Consider the following 20,157-nt stretch of genomic DNA (forward strand, 5'->3'; position numbering starts at 1 on the left):
TTGAACCCCGATCCTCAGAACTGTGAGGCAGATGTGCTAACCAGTTGGTCACCGTGCCGGCTGTGCCAAATATATTGTAAACATATCTGGGGAATTATGATGGAATCATGCCACGTTATTGACAATTACAATTACAAAGGGACCTGTTTTAAATTGTTGAATAAATGCAAAATATCTCCATCAATGCAAAGACGAATTCTGAACTAATTTGATCTGAAATAAACACATTTAAAACGACTGCACTCTTTTAAACGCGACGGACGGTTCCGGCAGCTGCTTTATTTCTTCATCACCCATTCGCCACACATGAAAATAAACATTTAAAAAAACGCACGTTCAATAAACGTTTCTTCCGACTCATACTACATGAGTCATATAATTGTATAAAAAAATCAAAATATTATCATTAATTTAGCATTACATGACGTTTAACAATATGACGTAAGTGCAAAGCACGGCACAAAGCCACATTTACTTATTTTCAACATGGCGACCGACGGCAGTTAGCAGTTTGTGCCTTGAGTTTTGAAACGCTGATTAGCTTGAGAATTACTCCCATCGCAAGACTTTTATTTCACCATTAAGCATTATTTCTTTACACACATTAACGTATTTATATCATTTATTTGGAGATGTATGGTCGCGGGACGGCAAAGAAGGACCCAAACAACAAACCGGCGACAGATGCGAGTGACAGTGAAAAATACGCCGACCTTTTGGTGTTCGGCTACGCCTGTAAAGTGTTCCGAGACGACGAAAGGGCTCTTTACCACGAACATGGAAAGCATCTTATCCCATGGATGGGGGACAAGAGCATCATGATTGATAGGTCGGTTGAACACTTTAACCGAAACACTATGCTAACTATCTATTTTGTCTGTTAGCCTGTTTCAAAGTTGACGGAACTGGTTGGAGTTAGTCTTTCAGAAGTCCGGGGATGCCTGAAACTGTCGAGAATGTTTACTCCATGTGTAATCGTTTTCTTTTTTTGGGGAGGGGGGCATTCTACAGTACGTTCAAAATAACTGAAACGACATTTCCAGAGTAACATGTTGATATGAAAATCCCACACTTAATTTGCTACCCCCCGTGATGGTCATTGTTTTCAAATGTTAGCACCAAATGCTTATTTTCATTCTGTCACTCAAACGAAGAGATCCACTTTTGATAACCAATTCATAATGTTTGACTGTTATTTGGGCCTTGCATTTGCCATGTTGGAATTCCTCTGGAAATGTTTACTTCTGGCATATTTTTCTGTTGAGTATGATGCAGTAAAAACTGTTAATGTTTTGTTTGCTATTTTCCCAATTAAATTCTTCCTAAAATACTTGTCATTGAGCACGTCGTACATACAAATCTTGGACAACACAAACTAACCATTCTTTTGAACCACCTTGACCTGCAGTGGCCCATGTTGTTTCATCTGTACAGCCTTTGAATGTGTGTCTTTATCACATAACCCAGTTCTTTCCCCAGCAAGGTAGGCTAAAGGGGTCCTGGCAAACCCTGAATGCCAACCTCAGCACCCCATTTCTTTGTCTTCCTGAAGAAACTGCAACCGAGAGAAGGAGTAGATGGACGAACCCAGGAAAATGTCCTCCATTTGCGTTCTTATGGATAGGTATTTATGTACCCGGGTTTGTGTGAATGTAACTCTCTTTGCAGATGTAAAAGTATTGATGAGTGTTACAGGGTGAACCCTGTAAGGTAAGGGGAGTTGCTTTAATTGCTTTTATTTCAATGTAGGTTTCTTGGTTTTAATTATATTGTTAAGCGTCAGAACATTGTAGCATTTTACAAGCAAACTCACTTTAAACAGGCCACCAGTATATTTTATATAGTAGCTAGGGGTGTTATAGACCACCCGCCCCTGGTAAGTAGGCCTTTTATGTAGATAAAAGTTTTTGTCGACTTCCTTCTCGCTAATGCTTCATTTCATTCAACAGATACGATGGGCGTGGTCACTTACATGACCTTTCAGAGTATGACAGTGGGTCGTGGAACACATCCTACCAGCTGTCGGAGGAAGAGGCCAGAATCGAGGCACTCTGCGATGAAGAAAGATATCTGGCATTTCACACAGACCTGCTGGAAGAAGAGGCGAGACAAGGTAGGCATGGAAACTGCATGGACAATGAGTGTAGTAATATTAGTGATAAGGGATCACATTTATTTATTTATTTTTTTGGGGGGGGGAGGGGACCCGAGTCACTTGATCTTTAGTATTTCCCGATATGGAGGCCCGATCCGATACCGAAAACACTTTGCTTCTTTGACTCCATGATTGCGTTCCACTGGGCTCCTTATGTGTCATACAGACAACATTGTGAAAATGATTCTGCTCATGCCGTCTGTTTCTTAGCGAGAATTAAACTCGCTAGTAGCTTAAAAAAAAGAAAATAGTTGCTCAAGCAGTTGGAAAAGTTGTTAAATATAGCGACAACATTGCCAAATTGGCAACACTGCCAGGGCTACACAAAATCTTTCACACTGGTGTGACCAACTTTCTTAGTTAGAATGGGGGGGGAAACGTGATTTGAGTATAAAATGTTTATTCGTTAACAAATGAGTAAACTTTTTTTTGTTTTGAGTAACAATGTAGCTGCTTTCAAGACATGCAATACATACAATTACAACAAAATATTTTAGTTGGAACCTTTTAAAAATTATTTTAAGAACTGTTGGATTTATGAGCCCCCTAAGTCATGCATGGCCGTATGAAGAAGTGAAATATGGCGCTGATGCTGTTTAGTAGTATTTATGGTGGATATGGGACTTAACAGTTGCATATATACCTTTATTAGTTTCACAAACATTATGTACACAACATTAAAACTGTATAATTACGAAACACACCATCTCATTGGTGGACTTGCCGAGCTTTATCCGAAGAAGCGTGAGCTGCTTGTGGTTTTTGCTTGCACCATCACATCGTCCTGTTTTGCCGGGTTTTTTTTCTGTGACAAGTCTTTCGGCTGAAAACCGAAAATGCTCTTTTGGCCCATTTTTGTGCGAAAACCTTTGGTGACCGAATTTTCAGTGAATCCCTAATCATAAGTGTCTACCTCAACTTACATCAACCAAATCCTTGCTGCAGTTGCACCTTTGCACACATTCACAACTGTAAATAAGTATTTGTATCTTTTTATTGGTTTATCTTATTTTCTTATTCTATTTGTATTTCAAAAGTCTTGTGACTTATTGGGCTAATATGGGACCTTGGCTATCAAATTTGGTGCTATATGTTGTGCAAATCTATGTTGGTATGACAAAGTCCTTGAAGCCTTGTTGCTAATTCTTCAATGACAGCACATTATTTTAAGTAGCTGATGTCATTAACGTTTTTCTCTATGAATACATGGCAGCTGTTATTTTAACTATTAATGGATTTTTGTCCACTAAATATTATTTCCATTACTCTATATATTTAGAGATGCATGATGGGGACCTGCCATCATTATGGTGTTTTGCCTAAGCAAATATCCTGAGGCCACCTCATCCAGCTGTTGTATCTCTATTATGAAACCATCCTAGTAATTATCTATGGGCCACTGAAAATTAGACTTAGTGTTCCAGCATAAAAGGCATACAGATCCACCATTCTGCATGACCATACACCTGAACAAGACAGGTTGAGGCGAAAAAAAAGAGATTTGATTTGGAAATTCATGCTGATGACATGAATGTGTAAGGAATTTCAGTTATTTGCTCTGGTGAATTAAGGCCAAACATGGTTTGGATTTTGCCTGATGCCAAGTATTATATAGAGTTCTTAATATTACCATATCTTTTCAAACAATTTTGCATGAATTATTGGAATGCTTGCTTGTAGTATGTGAAACCCAGTAATCCCCAACATTTGGCATGTAGTATTTGTTCAAGGTTGAGATTCAAAGAAAAGGGTACACTCAGGTTTTTTTTTTGTTAACCTTTATTTTAACAATCTGCCAGGTTCATTAAAAAAAATAATAAAACACGAACTGTTGTGAGAGATGTGAGAAAAATGCAACGTTTATTTTTGTTTTACTACAAAATCTATATGCAAGAAGTACCTACAGTGGGTACGGAAAGTATTCAGACCCCCTTAAATTTTTCAGTCTTTGTTATATTGCAGCCATTTGGTAAAAGCATTTAAGTTAATTTTTTTTCTCAATCTACACAGAGAACCCCCCCCCCCCCCCCCCATATTGACAGAAAAAAACGGAATTGTTGAAATTTTTGCAGATGTATTAAAAAAGAAAAACTGAAATATCACACAGTCATAAGTATTCAGACCCTTTACTGTGACACTCATATATTTAACTCAGGTGCTGTCCATTTCTTCTGATCATCCTAGAGATTCTACACCTTCTCTGGAGTCCAGCTGTGTTTGATTATTTTCATTGGACTTTATTAGGAAAGCCACACACCTGTCTATATAAGACCTTACAGCTCACAGTGCATGTCAGAGCAAATGAGAATCATGAGGTCAAAGCAACTACCTGAAAAGCTCAGAGACAGAATTGTGGCAAGGCACAGATCATATTGACAGAAAAAAACAGAATTGTTGAAATGTTTGCAGATTCATTAAAAAAGAAAAACTGAAATATCACACAGCCATAAGTATCAGACCCTTTACTGTGACACTCATATATTTAACTCAGGTGCTGTCCATTTCTTCTGATCATCCTAGAGATTCTACACCTTTGGAGTCCAGCTGTGTTTGATTATATTCATTGGACTTGATTAGGAAAGCCACACACCTGTCTATATAAGACCTTACAGCTCACAGTGCATGTCAGAGCAAATGAGAATCATGAGGTCAAAGGAACTGCCTGGAGAGCTCAGAGACAGAATTGTGGCAAGACACAGATCTGGGCATGGTTACAAAAATAATTCTGCTGCACTTAAGGTTCCTAAGAGCACAGTGGCCTCCATAATCTTAAAATTGAAGACGTTTGGGATGACCAGAACCCTTCCAAGAGCTGGCCATCCGGCCAAACTGAGCAATCGTGGGAGAAGAGCCTTGGTGAGAGAGATAAAGAACAACGCAAAGATCACTGTGGCTGAGCTCCAGAGATGCAGTCGGGAGATGGGAGAAAGTTCTAGAAAGTCAACCATCGCTGCAGCCCTCCACCAGTCAGGGCTTTATGACAGAGTGGCCCGACGGAAGCCTCTCCTCAGTGCAAGACACATGAAAGCCCGCATGGAGTTTGCTTAAAAAAAAAAAAAAAAAAAAAAAAACACCTGAAGGACTCCAAGATGGTGAAAAATAAGATTCTCTGGTCTGATGAGACCAAGATAGAACTTTTTGGCCTTAATTCTCAGCGGTATGTGTGGGAAAACCAGGCACTGCTCATCACCTGTCCAATATAGTCCCAACATTGGTGGCAGCATGATGCTGTGGGGATGTTTTTCAGCGGAATGGACAGGACCTTCTCCAGAGTGCTCAGGACCTCAGACTGGGCCGAAGGTTCACCTTCCAACAAGACAATGACCCTAAGCACACAGCTAAAATAATGGAGTGGCTTCAGAACAACTCAGTGACTGTTCTTGAATGGCCCAGCCAGAGTGCTGACTTAAACCCAATTGCGCATTTCTGGAGAAACCTGAAAATGGCTGTCCACCAACGTTCACCATCCAACCTGACAGAACTGGAGTGGATCTGCAAGGAGGAATGGCAGAGGATCCCCAAATCCAGGTGTGAAAAACTTGTTGCATCATTCCCAAAAAGACTTATGGCTGTATTAGCTCAAAAGGGTGCTTCTACTAAATACTGAGCAAAGTGTCTGAATACTTATGGCTGTGTGATATTTCAGTTTTTCTTTTTTAATAAATCTGCAAAAAAAATTACAATTCTGTTTTTTTCTTTCAATATGGGGTGCTGTGTGTACATTAATGAGGGGAAAATGAACTTAAATGATTTTAGCAAATGGCTGCAATATAACAAAGAGTGAAAAATTTAAGGGGGTCTGAATACTTTCCATACCCACTGTATGACAAGTCTGCCTCTGCTCAAACATTTATAATTTTGAGATATTAGTTTTAGGAGTATTTTTCTCTGGTAAGAATTTCCCAAATTCTTTGTTTGAGATGCTTTCCATCGCTAAAAAAATAGCTGACCTCCTTTGTCACTTAGCTCATGAGCCATTACTACGGGAATCACTTTTGACTCGGCTGGAATACTTGCACCTGATTCATTTGACATTCTAATGAAACTGAGTAATTTGATGACAGAACACCCTCCTGAAAGACACACTGAGTCACTTAATTAAATTAATAAGCCACCATTTTGAGCGGAATATGGTGTCTTATGCCCAAACTGACAGGACAGAATACTTTGCTAATGATTGATGTCACACAGTCATATAGATAGTTCATCCCATAAGACTGGATTGCCCTTGAATTTGGGAGTCTGACTCCCATTCATTCAAGATATTACTCATCTGGCCACTAAAGAGACCATTTGGGAGCATTAGCAATATTGATGGTTTTAGTGGGAATTTTGTCCTTGTCTTTAATGAAGTTATAGGTATGAATTTCAATAGGAAAAAGGCAATATTCTGGTCAAACTAGCCATGATCGTTCACTTTGTGACTTTCTCATTTTTTTTAACCAAGAAATAGCTAAATTAAGTTGCATATTTACATCCATACATTATTTTGTATAAAAAATGCTCGACAGGAGGGGTACGCCCACTTTGATATCTAAGCTTTCTATTATAGGTGACAAAGGAAGTAGTTATTAGTATTAGTGTGATATCTTCAACCTTTTTACTTTCTCTTATGACGTACCTTTTTTCTGGTCGTCTTTATTTTCTTTTCAGTGCGGCCTTAATTCTCCTTCATAAGTTCGTGATGTGGATCTTGTTTCTTTTTCTTATTCGAATATGCTGCAGGCCATTAACAGTAAGTTGGACGGATTTTAGACACGCCTGCTCTAGCATTATTGTCTGTTGTACAATTTTCTTTTTTTGACTTATTTACCTCATGAACAGGTTATACATACACAGGATAATGAAAAAAAGAAAAACACATGGACTGGGAGGTGAGGTGATGTGTGTTTCTCACTTTTTCTTTTTGTTGGGGTTTTGTACTTTTTATTCTGGACCATTTGACTTCTAAGGGTTCAGTGAAAATAACTAACTGTGTAATATAATTTAACATGATGTGAGACATGGAAATTGTATTCTGCAGAGGAGGAGTACAAACGTCTGAGTGAGGCACTAGCAGATGAAGGCACCTACAACGCGGTGGCCTTCAAGTACACCGCGGACTACTATGACCCCTCCCAACCCACAGAGGAGGAGGATGCTAAGAAGCGCGCGGGTGAGAAGTCACACAGTGGTTGTCCCAATCCCCCTTGTTGTTTGAAGTGTGCTCTGACCCCTCAGCAAATGCATTTGCTAAAAGAAAGAAAAAACAGATGCATTGGGGGGGGGGGGGGGGGGGGGGCGTGCTGCCTTTCATACACACTTTTAATAATGACATACATCAAATTGTCATCACCAATAATTGGAGTTAAATTGGCCGGAAGGTTAATTCCAGTCTAATTAACAGTCATCTGTCCACATGTCATATGTTGGTTGTGTTGCCTTTACCAATTCTCCACCATTTATAATCCACATTAGTCACTGCACTGGGACAGTCTGTCCTTGTATCTTTGAAGCGGTGGTAGACTTTTGGCCACCAAAACAGATGGTGGCCATTCTTGGGGGTAAGTTCCCTCAGATGAGCAAATGTGATATAAAATACAGTATATAAATATGAAATAGTAATTGTATTCTAGCATTCTTGGTTATACTGTTTATTGCAATTTAATGAAACATTTTCTTTATTTTTTTTGTACAAAGCTATACAACTTTGCATTACTGCACCTTTATAAAGGACAAAATCATTTGTCGTGGAGTATAATTAGAATTTGTAATACACTATGTGACATATGTTGAAGAACTAATCAAATTTTGCACATTTTCAACTAAATAGAAGAGCCTGAGCCTGAAGAGAGTGAAGAACCATTTGTTGCTCCCCAAGGACTTGAGATCCCCCCTGATGTAGAACTGGTGAGTATTAACTATCCAATCAATTTACTCTTATATTTATATTTACAATGACCACTTTAGTATAATGCACACCCATCTGTGTGTAGAAGTCATTTTAGCTTTTAAAATAGGCACTTAAAAGTAATTGCAAGTTCAAAAACGTGTATAAATACCAGACTGTATTCATTGACCTGAAGGTGCATTGAGCCTGGCTTGGATCAATGATCTTTACCATTATTATTACATGATTCATTGGGACAGCATCAAAAGATTGGGTATACTCTCTTACCATAGACGGTACTGTAAATTAATATACAGTGCTCTACCCAAACGAGAACACCCCCTTTGAAAAGTAAGTTTTTTATCAGTTTCTCAGTGAGGACCTGAACAATGTTTGAACATTTGATAATTAAACTCTCCTAATGGTTGAATACTTGTAAATTATAGTTTTCCATCTAAAATGTAACTTTGCTAGACACTCATTGGTGTCTACTCATTTTTTTCCCCATGAATATAAGAGCATTCTCTGTGCACTGATAAATCTACTTTGCAATCAATGGTTGACATTTGTAGCACCATTTTGTCATATAGAAAGCCATAGAAAATGTTGATTCTGAAAGGAAACTGGAGGTTTTCTTACAAATTTGTTTAGGTGTACTCATCTGCTGAGCACAGTATTTGCTTGCAAGCTTATATTAAAGACCCTGTAAAGTCAGTTTTCTTTTCCTGACTACAATAAATAAGTTGGAAAATAAGTGATGAAAACGTGCAAAGACAGAACAATTTATTACTGAATTGCTGAGATATAGCATAAAACCAAGGGCAACGTGACAAAAAAAGAGAACTCAAAAGAACCTTTTTAATGTAGTTTCAAAACTAAAGCAAGATATCAATTAAGTTGTCTTGAAAGTTGTATTACAGTCTGTTTTAGCAATAACTAACTTTCATAACTCTTGGCTCATCAACTAACCATTAAAACATTATATTCATATTGCTAGCTTGCATGTCTCTACAGTGGTGTTACTTTCTCTTTTATATTCAGAGTTAGACAACAAAAGCATACAATACTTATTGTCATGCATAAAAAAAAGTTTCAAAAGAAGCCTCAAGGGGAAGATTAGTAGTTAACCTAAGCAGAGCTGCCAACTGTTATGGAACGTCCGTAATTTGTTATGGAAATCACTGGCCGTAACACTGATTGTACTGGATATTAGTGGGAGGGGGGGCAGGATCCAGCTTCTGACATTACCGGCTACAATGAACAGCTGTTTGGTGCACGCTATTTTATCACGCCCTCCAGTTGCCAAGCCGCAGAAGCGAATGTTCTCTTTGCGTCCGTTGTCAATGCATTGTAAATCACTGGCTCTTCGCCTCCATGGTAGCGAGTAAGCTACACTTCTTACCATGCTTCTTACAGGTGTGACGATGGGAGGACGAAGAGTGGATAGGCGATGATGACGTCAGAGTCATGCTAATTGCTAAGCACGTGTCATGCAACATAGGTCTGGCTGGAACTGCGTTTTTTCGGAGAGTAAACAACTGAACAACAAAATTAACAGCCCAATTAATACGTGTTTGTAGATCTAATTGTTTATTTGCAAAATAAAGCGCTGATTTTTAATTTTGAAGTTTGAGATCTGATTAATCTGCTTTAATTGACTTGCGTTTTTTTAGTTACAAGGGCTGAAAATAGAATTGGTAACGGTGAATTAATCCATGGAGACACACATTTTTGATGATGGAACGTCGAAATCTCATATATTGTTAATTTGATTCAGGCTGTAACTGTGTCCAGGGTTGATGTAATAAAGATGTTAAAATGACAAATATTGAAGCCATAATTTATTAACAATTCTCGCACAGAAATTTTCTTGACAACATTTTGAAAATATGGAAATTCAGACAAATTTGGACAAATTGGTCTGCAAGTGAATTTTTTTATAGGTTGGCAGCTCTGCCCTAAAAAGAACAGTATCACTTCCCTGCAGCAACACGTTGGTGTCAGTGTATCTAAGCTACAGCAACACAACACTCATTTGAGCCAGCAGGGCAATTAAAGACTCTGTAAAAGGATGAAATAATGTTTAAAATTTGACACAGCACAAAGAAGAGAGGCTGCAAAATTTGACTGATTAAAAATCCCCAGTTATACAAAATAAGGCTCCCAAATCATGAAAAATAAATCCCCCTCCAGCCCCAGGACTGTGTGGGCCTGTCCACTGAATGCTCCCCTTTAGCTGTCAATTACATCTGTGTGTGGCTCACACAGTAAAAAAGGCTTCTTTATACTTGCGTGGGTGGCGATCGCGCTGATGTCACTGCGGCTGTCCCGTGCGTAGTTTGCATTTATACCCGAGCGCAACCCACGTGTGCAGTTTTTAAAATGTACTGCAATTCACCTCCAAGTCGGGGGTGTCGCTACGGCTGGTATTGGCTCGGACACCACAGGGTGGAGTTTCCTCTGCATTTTTTGGGCCATTTTCGGTAGCTGTTTTTACTTTCCGTAACAAGGAACAAAGCAACAACAATGGCGACCGAGGAACAGTGTCTGCTAGAACATCCATCCATCCATTTTCTGAGCCGCTTCTCCTCACTAGGGTCGCGGGCAAATGACCAATATATGATATCACCCACATGTACAGCCCCAAAATGCACATAAACCTTACTTACTGTTTAGTGGGCTTTGACTTACTCCCCCAATTGGTTTAAATGCATGTAGCTGTGACATGATTCAACTGGTCGTTGTCAGCAATCATATCATATCTTTATCCGCCCAATATTATGTTCATTTTGAACAGACCCTGCTATCTACCTGCCCCTGCTATCAGTTCCCATTAATGTTTAGAATTAGTTATTCTAAGCAGAATTATGCAGGAGATGGAGTATTAAAATTAGTGCAATAAATGTCAAATTCAAAAGGCAAATCCAACTCTGTATTGAAGCTAGAGGATACAATCACTTAATTACAATGCCTATTGGTATTATGGGAAATTACACCCAAGACTTTTCTCACCAAAAACCAAACTAACGAACTCTCAGGTGACTTGGCATTATAATACGTTATCTGAAAGTAAATCTAAAATATTTTTTAGTAAATGCAAAAGAACTCGAGAACTCATAATGTTACACTCAAAATTGTCATTAAATGGAGATGCTGGTACAAGGTTTTTATCAGACAACAACTAAGGATAAGTTATTATAATTCTCTATCAAAGTTTGCAGAAGTTTCAAAATGTGTTGTTGTCTCTTTTCAAAACTTAATATAACTTTGTGTTGTTTTTTTTTGCATTTTTATTTTAGCCGGCAACCATCAAGACTCATAACATAATAGAGCGGACAGCCACCTTTGTATCTCAGCAGGGCGCTCAGTTTGAGATCGTGCTGAAAGCCAAGCAGGCTGGTAACTCCCAGTTTGACTTTCTCCGTTTTGACCATTACTTGAACCCTTACTACAAACACATCCTGAGGGCTATGAAGGAAGGTCGGTACAATGTGGCCTCCACCAACAAACAGGAGCAGCCAGAAGGTGAGACATACTCTGTCTCGCTACAACACCCATTGTGAGCTCATCTTTTGGGCAAACTCTGATGTGAATTTTCTTCTTGTCACTGTTTTGCTGCAGAATCCAATTCTGATGATTCCGATGACGATGGGGATGGCAACTACCTTCATCCCAGTTTGTTTGCACCTAAAAGATGCTCTCGCCTGGAGGAACTGATGAAGGTATATATGTTGGTAACCAAGTGGGACGTTTTATTAGACTGAAGTAGTTTCTTAGTACCTTAAAACCTCTTGTACACTAGATGTGTAAGCTGATTGAAGAATGAAAGCTTGAGATGTTCAAAATGCTATTTTTTTAATGTATAATTTTGTGTCGAGAATAGTGACCTGGATAAATGATAGTTATAGGCAAAGCTCATGTCATGGTATTGATGGAAGAGTCAAATGTTTGTTTAACTGACGATTTCACTGTTTTAACCGACCCTTTTGCAGCCACTTCAAGTGATGGACCCAGATCATCCCCTTGCAGCATTGGTGCGTAAAGCCAAGGAGGAAAGAAATGGATTGGCCGCAGTACAAACTGGTGCTGAGGAAGTGACAAATCCTGCCGTGTCCAGTACAGTAACACAGTACACAGCTGACCGTGAGTATTAACTTCTGAAGCAATAGAAGTACACATTTGTCGATACTGTAGCAACTACTAGCCACTATATTGAGCTACTGTACTTGCATTATATGCCTCTGATAGATGCCATCCAATGAAAAAAGTGTCTTATTCATCATATTTGAAATCAATTTGAATGACAGTTTTTAATTTTAGAATAATGGATGAAAATAATTGGGCTACCATATGCAGTCATGATGATTCAAATCTTCTCACACTTATCCATTAGCTTACTGTGTCTGACATGGTAAAGAATGTGTGCAAATTGTATTATGCGACTGCTTCTCACATGACCACTGGCCCAGCCTGACTGGAGTGTTAACTTGTCCATTTAATGCTATTTACTCATCTATAACAAAATTATGGAGGCAATCCTTCGATCTGCTCTTGTCTTCAGTTAGTCGAGCTGTTCATGTAGTATGGCCACTTAATGCGACTGATGTGCATTTGCCATCTGTTTGCCGACTTTCAACAACAAAGATCTCTCACATTTCGTTGACATGTATTTGTGTTGTGGTGTTACATTACCTTGTTGGAATTTTGTTGCATAACCGTGTTTGAATTTTGTCACTGAGTGAAATGAAATTTTTTTTTCATAATACTACTCCACTTTAGGCCTGGGTGATACGGCCTAAAGATTAAATGAGATTTATGATTTTTTTTTTTATTTTTTTTTTTGGGGGGTGGGTGGGGGGTGCGTCCGCTTACAGGCACTGTTAGCTATTGTAGTTGAGTGTTTGCCTGGGACGATAATCAGTAAATCAATTAATGGTACGATAAATGAAAATTAAGCTGATAGTTTTGGCGGCCTCTATATATCGCCATGCGCAGCATTCCTCTTTGTTTTCCTTGTCACTCGCCTCTAAAGAGGCTTGATGACAAGAGGTTCACCCTGTGCATCAGTCTCAGCACCTGGGCGTGTTTGTTCCATAGCGGAATGAACGGATTGAACCCTCTTGTCAGTCATCCAGTCTCTTTGTATTTGTGGTGGTAGGTAGGCGTGTTTGTTCCATAGCGGAATGAACGGATTGAACCCTCTTGTCAGTCATCCAGTCTCTTTGTATTTGTGGTGGTAGGTAGGGCTGCTAGTGCAGTGGTCCTCAACTACCGCCCCGTGGCGATGAGCCTCCAATTGGAAAAGTCTGTGTCCCCCTCAACCCCACCCCCATCCCCCAAACGAATGGTTGCCTGTCGGTGTTAAATAGGTACTTCATTGAACAGGTCTGTGGTGGAAAAAAGGTTGTGGACCACTGTGGTAGCATACACGCACATAGGCTGCAAGTGAGCCTCATGAGGATCAAGGCCAGGAAACATAGGAGAAATTAAGAGGAAAAAGGATGATTAAATAGTCAAATGTCAGCCCCCGTGTATGACTATTTTTCCTGAAAACCGAATCAGCAAGGTGAGCCCATCAACATGGATGAGCCAGTATGCCAAATTTGTTTGAAAGTGGTGCCCACTCAGCAAACTTGCATGCCCACCACCTGGCCCAGTTTTCACAGCTGGGGAAAAAAACTGCACCACAAAATGCAGAGCCGTCTTCCCGACAACCAACACTCACTGAAGTGTTTGGCCAAAAAACTAAATACAAACGGAAGGTTATACAGGTTGGGCACTGCAGTTTTGGAAAAAAAATATTTTAACAATGGCACAGTGTAACTAATGAGGCGTTTAACACGATCACGCACCAAGGTTGCCATTTCTTTCGTGATGTAGTTACGTCAGTTACAGTATTTCTTTCCAACTTTTAGAGTTCTTTTCACATTGTGTGGTATTTGTAAATGCTTCCGTTAAGGGTATCTGCGTAATGGTGGCACTTGTTGTCAAAGTCCTTATAAGTAGTCTCTCTCTCAATTGTGTGCCATACATTATCCATATACAGTAACATGATGGTGCTTCAGGTGTAGGACAAGATGTTTTTCTTTGGACACAAAAACGTTTTTCTGCAGTGTTTGCACTACTACGTTTTGATCGTCATCCTTATTGTAGCCTAAGTGTGTCCAAACAACTGACACACAATTCCTTTTGGGTACAAGCTGCTCGCATTATACTCTTGGCTTGACATTTGAGATTTCCTCCATGATGCTGCTGTGTAGTGGACTGAACAGTGTAACCTGGTTACTTCTTCTGCTGCCACGAGCTGGTTTGGTGACAGCATTTATAAGCATTCATATGCAATTTCAAGTTGAGTGTATTAATTTACCACCCAATCAGATGAAAATTTATTCCAGTGTTTTACCATATCTATTGACCGGACAATCATCAGAATCCTTTTTGGCATTTTTGTTCCTCACCACATAAAACTTCATCTCACCAATAACGCACATTTTCTGAATGACGTCTTGTAGTGTTGCTTTTCCAATTTCTGATTGGAGAAAATTGGATTTGCCATTAAAGTCAACTAGTTCAGTGACTAAGTTGTTATCACCATGACATCATTGACACTGACCATTCATTTGCTTAATCCTCATTCTCGCTTCCTTCAGTAAAAGGAGGCACATTTTGCATAAGTTGGTTCTGTACTTATTTTAATCTAAATTACTTCTTCTAACTGACATGTTAATGACTAACTACTGTAAAACATGACGATGAACTATAAAATGCAGCCCACAAAGTAAGCTTCAGCAACTATCACAGCCTCATTATGAACACCTCTGCTTTGCTTTACTCTTGAGGGCTGAACACAAGCAGCGTACTGATGTGTTGTTCTCAGGAGAGCAATTTCAATGCAGCTGCTCACATGACTGTCTCGACTCGATTACACTCAGCACCATTTACATGCTCTCTGCCGTGTACCAAACACTGTAAATCTTAAGATCATGCTGCAGTTTGTTTCAAGTTCTTGGCCCTGTAAAAAATGGGTTTCTGTGGGTCAGTTTGATTGTGGAACAGATTATGTTTATGTACATTATTTTTTTTCAAGGGAAACTTTATTTTTTAAATTCGAACAGTTCACACGTTGTCCAGGTCTTGGACCAGGTTCCACTGCATATGCATACAAGCCTTTATTTCTGTTCCTTCCTAGACTAACTAATCAGAGCGAACTGAGGAAAAAATCTAGCATATGAGTGATTACCATTACGCGCATAAAGTCTTATCTACTATTTCTTGTTTGTTTTCATGCATCAAGCGATTTAAACGGCAGTATCTAATCAGAAAAGCCATTTAGGGACACGCGAACGCCTCAGTTGCAAAATATTTTTTCATCAATTCCAAATATTTTTAGTTTCATTTATATCTACAGTTGAAATGGATGAGTTGCATTGTGCAGTTTGTTATATTCATTCAGTCAGAGAGCTGTCTTTATATTTAAAGCTGACAGGATATTTAAAAAAAAAAATCATGGCTCAAATTGCATAGAGGTTGAAAAAGAGCAAAAATAGTTGGTAGATAATTGCGATACGTGTTTGACAACACGCCAATTGCAGATGCGGCGTTGTTCACCCGCATCAAAATCGCTGCCTGTGCATGCTCATTCTGTGTGTGTGAACAGCGTTCTCTCACAGTTTATCTTCAGTCATAGAGAGGTTGCCACTACTGAGGGGTTTAGTTTTGCCTCCACTTTGTAAAATGCTTTAATTCGACCCCGAGTGGGGGACTCTGTAGGAGCCACAGCTGGACTCAGCAGGAACCACAGCTGGATCGGGGAAGAGAGCCCCGATGCTGGGTGAACCTGTCTGCGCAGTCTGCAGTGGCCGAGCCCCCGCTTGGCACCGAATTGAAGCATATTACCGTGACGTACATATAAAAATGTTGATGGTCAATGTGTCCTGCAATTCACATTAATTCTCACAGCTAGCCAGCTGTCTTCTTCATCAGTGCACCAGCCGCTAATCTCATTTTGGTTGTGTCATGCCGACTGCCGAGCGGCAACGTCGTTGACTCAGCCGAGAGCCGTAGCTAGTCATTTGGGGTCACTCGTGTCACTCTTCACTTTATCATATTTTTTTAAATCTTATAAATAAATATTGAAGCAATCATTTTAACGATTGTGATTATAGAGTAATGATTATGTTGTGCAATTGAACGGTATTATTTTATTACATAATATACTGCAATAAGTGTCCAGCGGTAATATTCTCGACAATTTAAAAAATATGGAAATTCAGACAAATTGTTTTGGAAATGAATTTCTGTGGTTTGGCAGCTCTGCTGTTGACACACAGCTGCATCTTCTAACAGTCGCATGAAATAGCGCACATACAGTATTTGTCCCACATATCCTCTTCCTTTGTTTACAGAAAATTCATCTGCCGTCTACTATGGCTATTACATGCTTCCGGATGGAACATATTGTGTAGCCCCACCACCCCCAGGAGTGGATGCCAGCTCCTACTACAGCAATGTAACCTCATCTGGGATGACTCCCACAACTGCTTCTGCAGCCTTTCTACATTCATCAACATCCACCGTGTCTGAAAACATTGCCATGGAAACACCAGGTGCTGACCCTTCTCAGGTCACCACCTCTGTTGCTCCTGTCACCATTGCAGGAATCAGGTAGAACATGATAGATTGCATTTAGAACATGACAATCATGGTATGGTGCAATAAATAAATAGAATAAATTGTTTTGATTATGAACATGTATCTAGATTGAGTCATGAGTACCAGAAAGGGACGAACGTCACTAATAGGTTTAACTTGTCGAACATCTTTCACTTTTACTAAAAGCAATTTCAAAGCTGAAGCTCCAACCGCCACGGCGGCAGCAACACCCGCTATAATCCCCCCACCAATGGACATCCAGGCAGTCATAGACAAGCTGGCTGAGTATGTTGTCAGGAACGGGGTCAAATTCGAAGCCAGTGTGCGTGCCAAGAATGATCCACGGTGAGTGTGCTTACCACAAATAACCGTTATTGCTTTTACCGCTTTTCTCTTTTGATAACCTAAAACCACTTCATCCGCTTCTGGCTCATTTTTCAAGACAGTGTGATCGTCATACAGTGTGAGTTCTTCCCTCTGTCTACTGCAGGTTTGACTTTCTGCAGCCTTGGCATCAGTACAACACCTATTACGTGTACAAGAAGAATTACTTCATCCAAAAAGAAGGAAAAGGCTTGTCACAGGTATTATAAGCTTTATGGGTATGACTGCTTCTCCTTTTGGTGTATGAATTTACAAGGAACCCCCTTTTCAGCTTTTTCATCCAGTTGTGTCAAACCACTGAATATTCCTGCCCTCACAACTTGCCTCACGTGACACACAACTCATTGTGTGTCACAAGTTCCTCCCTTAACTCTCATTGCTGTCTCAAGTCATTATTGATATTGTTGTGATCGATAGTGGTTTGAAAGTAAAAATTGTTAATCATAAGGGGAAATGGGTTGGTGCTTGTCGATCAAACAAGCACAAGCTCAATATTGCTAAAATAACTAAAATTGTATCCAAACAAAGCAAAACTAGAGTGGCACAACAACAAAGACCTCCGCCAAGGCCCAGCTGTTCACACAGGTAAAGGAAACAATATAGAACACTATTTGTCCATCTTTTTGTTTGCTGATAAAACATTGGAGAAGGGTGGGTGTTCTGTTTTTTTCCTCTTCTGGCAGACGGATAGTTCCATTCATACCATCGTGACTGAACAATAAATTCAATCAAAAACCGTACCTCTCACCTCACTGATTTGTGGTTTGCAGTGTATTTAAATGGAACATATTACAGACAAATCACTCTCTGGTAGTTTGAGCATCTCTAGTAAGCCAATAGACAGCCACTGTAACAGAATATACTTTTAGGACATTAAAACACACTACCAAGAGTCATTGAGCAATGAAAGGTTACCAGTAATGTGGTAATGCTGATACTATGACAATTGTGCAAATGATGCAGAGTCCTCAACCAATTTAGAGCAGTTTGAAGTGACTACACTTCTCCACTCCTGACTGTAAACAAACACAGGTGGCCTGACATTTACCATTCATGAGCTTGAAAGCATAGTAGCCAATCTCTCACCAGCATTAAAAGGCCAGTATCCTACCTACAATCAACAAGACCTAACCCCACTCTACGACCACACACATACACTCATCCTCTTGGAGGCTGGCTACAGGCAATTATTTTGTATAGCAAACATAGTAGGGAATGCCGAGTCATGCTTTCAACCATCTTCAAACCCTGCGACTCACCAGACTGGCGGCAATTTCTCTCAAGCAGTCTGAATCTTTAATTCTTTTTTTCCCCCTTGACATAAATCATGTTTGTGGGGAAAAAATATATCTGGTTGTCTGTCCGCTCTGGCACACTACTGACCTGTAACCATGTGCTTTGGCTAGCCACTCTCCATGCTGCTGCCTGTGACTCTCATACAAGAGAAGCATTATATAGAGATACATTAAACATTCTCACTAGTATTACAATCAATTTAAACGTCAGCTTTTCTAAGCCAATGCTACTACAATTAAATAGTGCATTGAAAAATGATGGATTTCTGGATGTTAGGTGACCATGGTTGCCTTCAAAGATTGTATATTTTGGGATTAAGGAAGACCTTTTTTAATTCTTGAATCCACAATAATCCATAAATTGATTAAGAATTTGCCCGATTAATGGATATTTCTGGCATAATGAAATGCACTACTTTACTGCAACCATGCAGCAGAATCATATCAAATGGTCTTTGTCTTTCCTTATTGAGAATAATTAACTTGAAATATTTAATTCCAACTATGTTTATCAGAAATGACTGAAACAGGCTTGCACTTAACATTTAATTGGTTGTAGACAAAAGTCTCACCCCTCACCCTCAGCCAAGATGAGTGTACATGCCTTCAAGCCAAATGACCTACACATCCTCCACCCCCCTGCTTTGTATTCTATATTTCTCAATAGGAGCACATCACATTGCAATGTTCATTATGCACATGTTAATCTTGCGGAGGGGAAGAGGGGTAGTAGTGAATAAGTTTTCTATGGAGCCATTTGGTTTTGATGAATCTAATTCATTAGCTTGTTCAGAGTTCAAAAAAGTGTGACCCATTATGACAAAACTCAGGATGGAGCTGCTTTGTTATTCTCTCAGGAAACAAGGTTGAGAGGTGTGCATTATGAATAATTGGCTGCAGATATCTCCACACACATGCAGCTGTTTTTAAGTATATTTATAGAAAAAAAAGTATAATTTACTTGTATCTAAATGTATCTTGTGCTGCTGCTTGTTTTGGTGTGTAGTCAAATGTTCTTGTGATGATATGGAATACCTTAAAATGTGCTCTGACTTGGCAGTAAACCGAAAAAACATCTTGCCCTACTTTAGGGAAAACTTCTTTTAAGAAACTGTCAAAAAATATATATATATGTTAGGGTGGTCCTTATTTTCAAACTTTTGTTGAATTTTCATCAGCGAAGGGCTGGATATGGTGTGATACCATGAGAAAACACCTCCTGTGAAGTTTCACATCGATCAGACATATTTAAGAGGTGCCCCAAAGCCAATTTGGCGCAGTAGTCTAAAAAAGATTAAAAGTTGACTTTTGTTGGATTTTTTTGAAAAATGCACATAGAAGTTGTTCAAAAGACTCGTTAGGGGTGTAAAACGTGGAGAGAAAAAAATTCCCCACCAAAATCGGTAAAAGTTATGTACAAAAGGCGCACTTGGGTCACCCAAGCTGACCTGCGTGTATTAGCCCCTCGCTGGGGTGTCAAAAAGGCACACCTGGGTCACCCACGCTGACCTGCGTGTATTAGCCCCTCACTGGGGGGGTCTCGCGGGAGCCCCTCACTGGGGGGGTCTCGCCCAAACCCCACTCATTGATGCCCAGTTAATGTCGACTTGCGGACGTCGGGGAAGTGACGTCAATGATCCTCGACGACCTGGAGAAGGAACTGTCTTTCTTCCTCGTCCTTTGTGAGGATGGCGCTGTGGCTTTGAATCAGAACCGCGCCCCGTTGGGCAAAGTCGTTGACAACCTTGAGGGACTCGGCGGCGAGCTGGTAGTCCTGGCGGGCCGGCCACTCTGCCGGGTCC

The 20,157-nt window shown here is 39.8% G+C and overlaps 1 protein-coding gene across 2 annotated transcripts in view; it reads left to right on the forward strand.

Annotated features, from left to right (window-relative positions):
* Positions 1–467: 467 nt before the first annotated feature.
* Positions 468–20,157, forward strand: part of sfswap (splicing factor SWAP) — a 52,212-nt gene continuing 32,522 nt past the window's right edge. The window contains exons 1-10 of one of the 2 annotated variants that reach the window (XM_061799787.1): positions 468–829; positions 1,950–2,113; positions 7,179–7,310; positions 7,968–8,044; positions 11,324–11,549; positions 11,646–11,746; positions 12,017–12,167; positions 16,430–16,688; positions 16,863–17,021; positions 17,167–17,260. In XM_061799787.1, the coding sequence (XP_061655771.1) occupies positions 633–829; positions 1,950–2,113; positions 7,179–7,310; positions 7,968–8,044; positions 11,324–11,549; positions 11,646–11,746; positions 12,017–12,167; positions 16,430–16,688; positions 16,863–17,021; positions 17,167–17,260 (1,560 nt within the window). In that variant the 5' untranslated portion in view covers positions 468–632. Of the gene's footprint in view, positions 1,625–1,949; positions 2,114–7,178; positions 7,311–7,967; positions 8,045–11,323; positions 11,550–11,645; positions 11,747–12,016; positions 12,168–16,429; positions 16,689–16,862; positions 17,022–17,166; positions 17,261–20,157 lie in introns of both variants that reach the window. The other variant, XM_061799788.1, reaches the window with a different exon arrangement.

Source organism: Phyllopteryx taeniolatus, chromosome 15 (assembly GCF_024500385.1).
Source record: "Phyllopteryx taeniolatus isolate TA_2022b chromosome 15, UOR_Ptae_1.2, whole genome shotgun sequence".
Taxonomy (NCBI): Eukaryota; Metazoa; Chordata; class Actinopteri; order Syngnathiformes; family Syngnathidae; genus Phyllopteryx; species Phyllopteryx taeniolatus.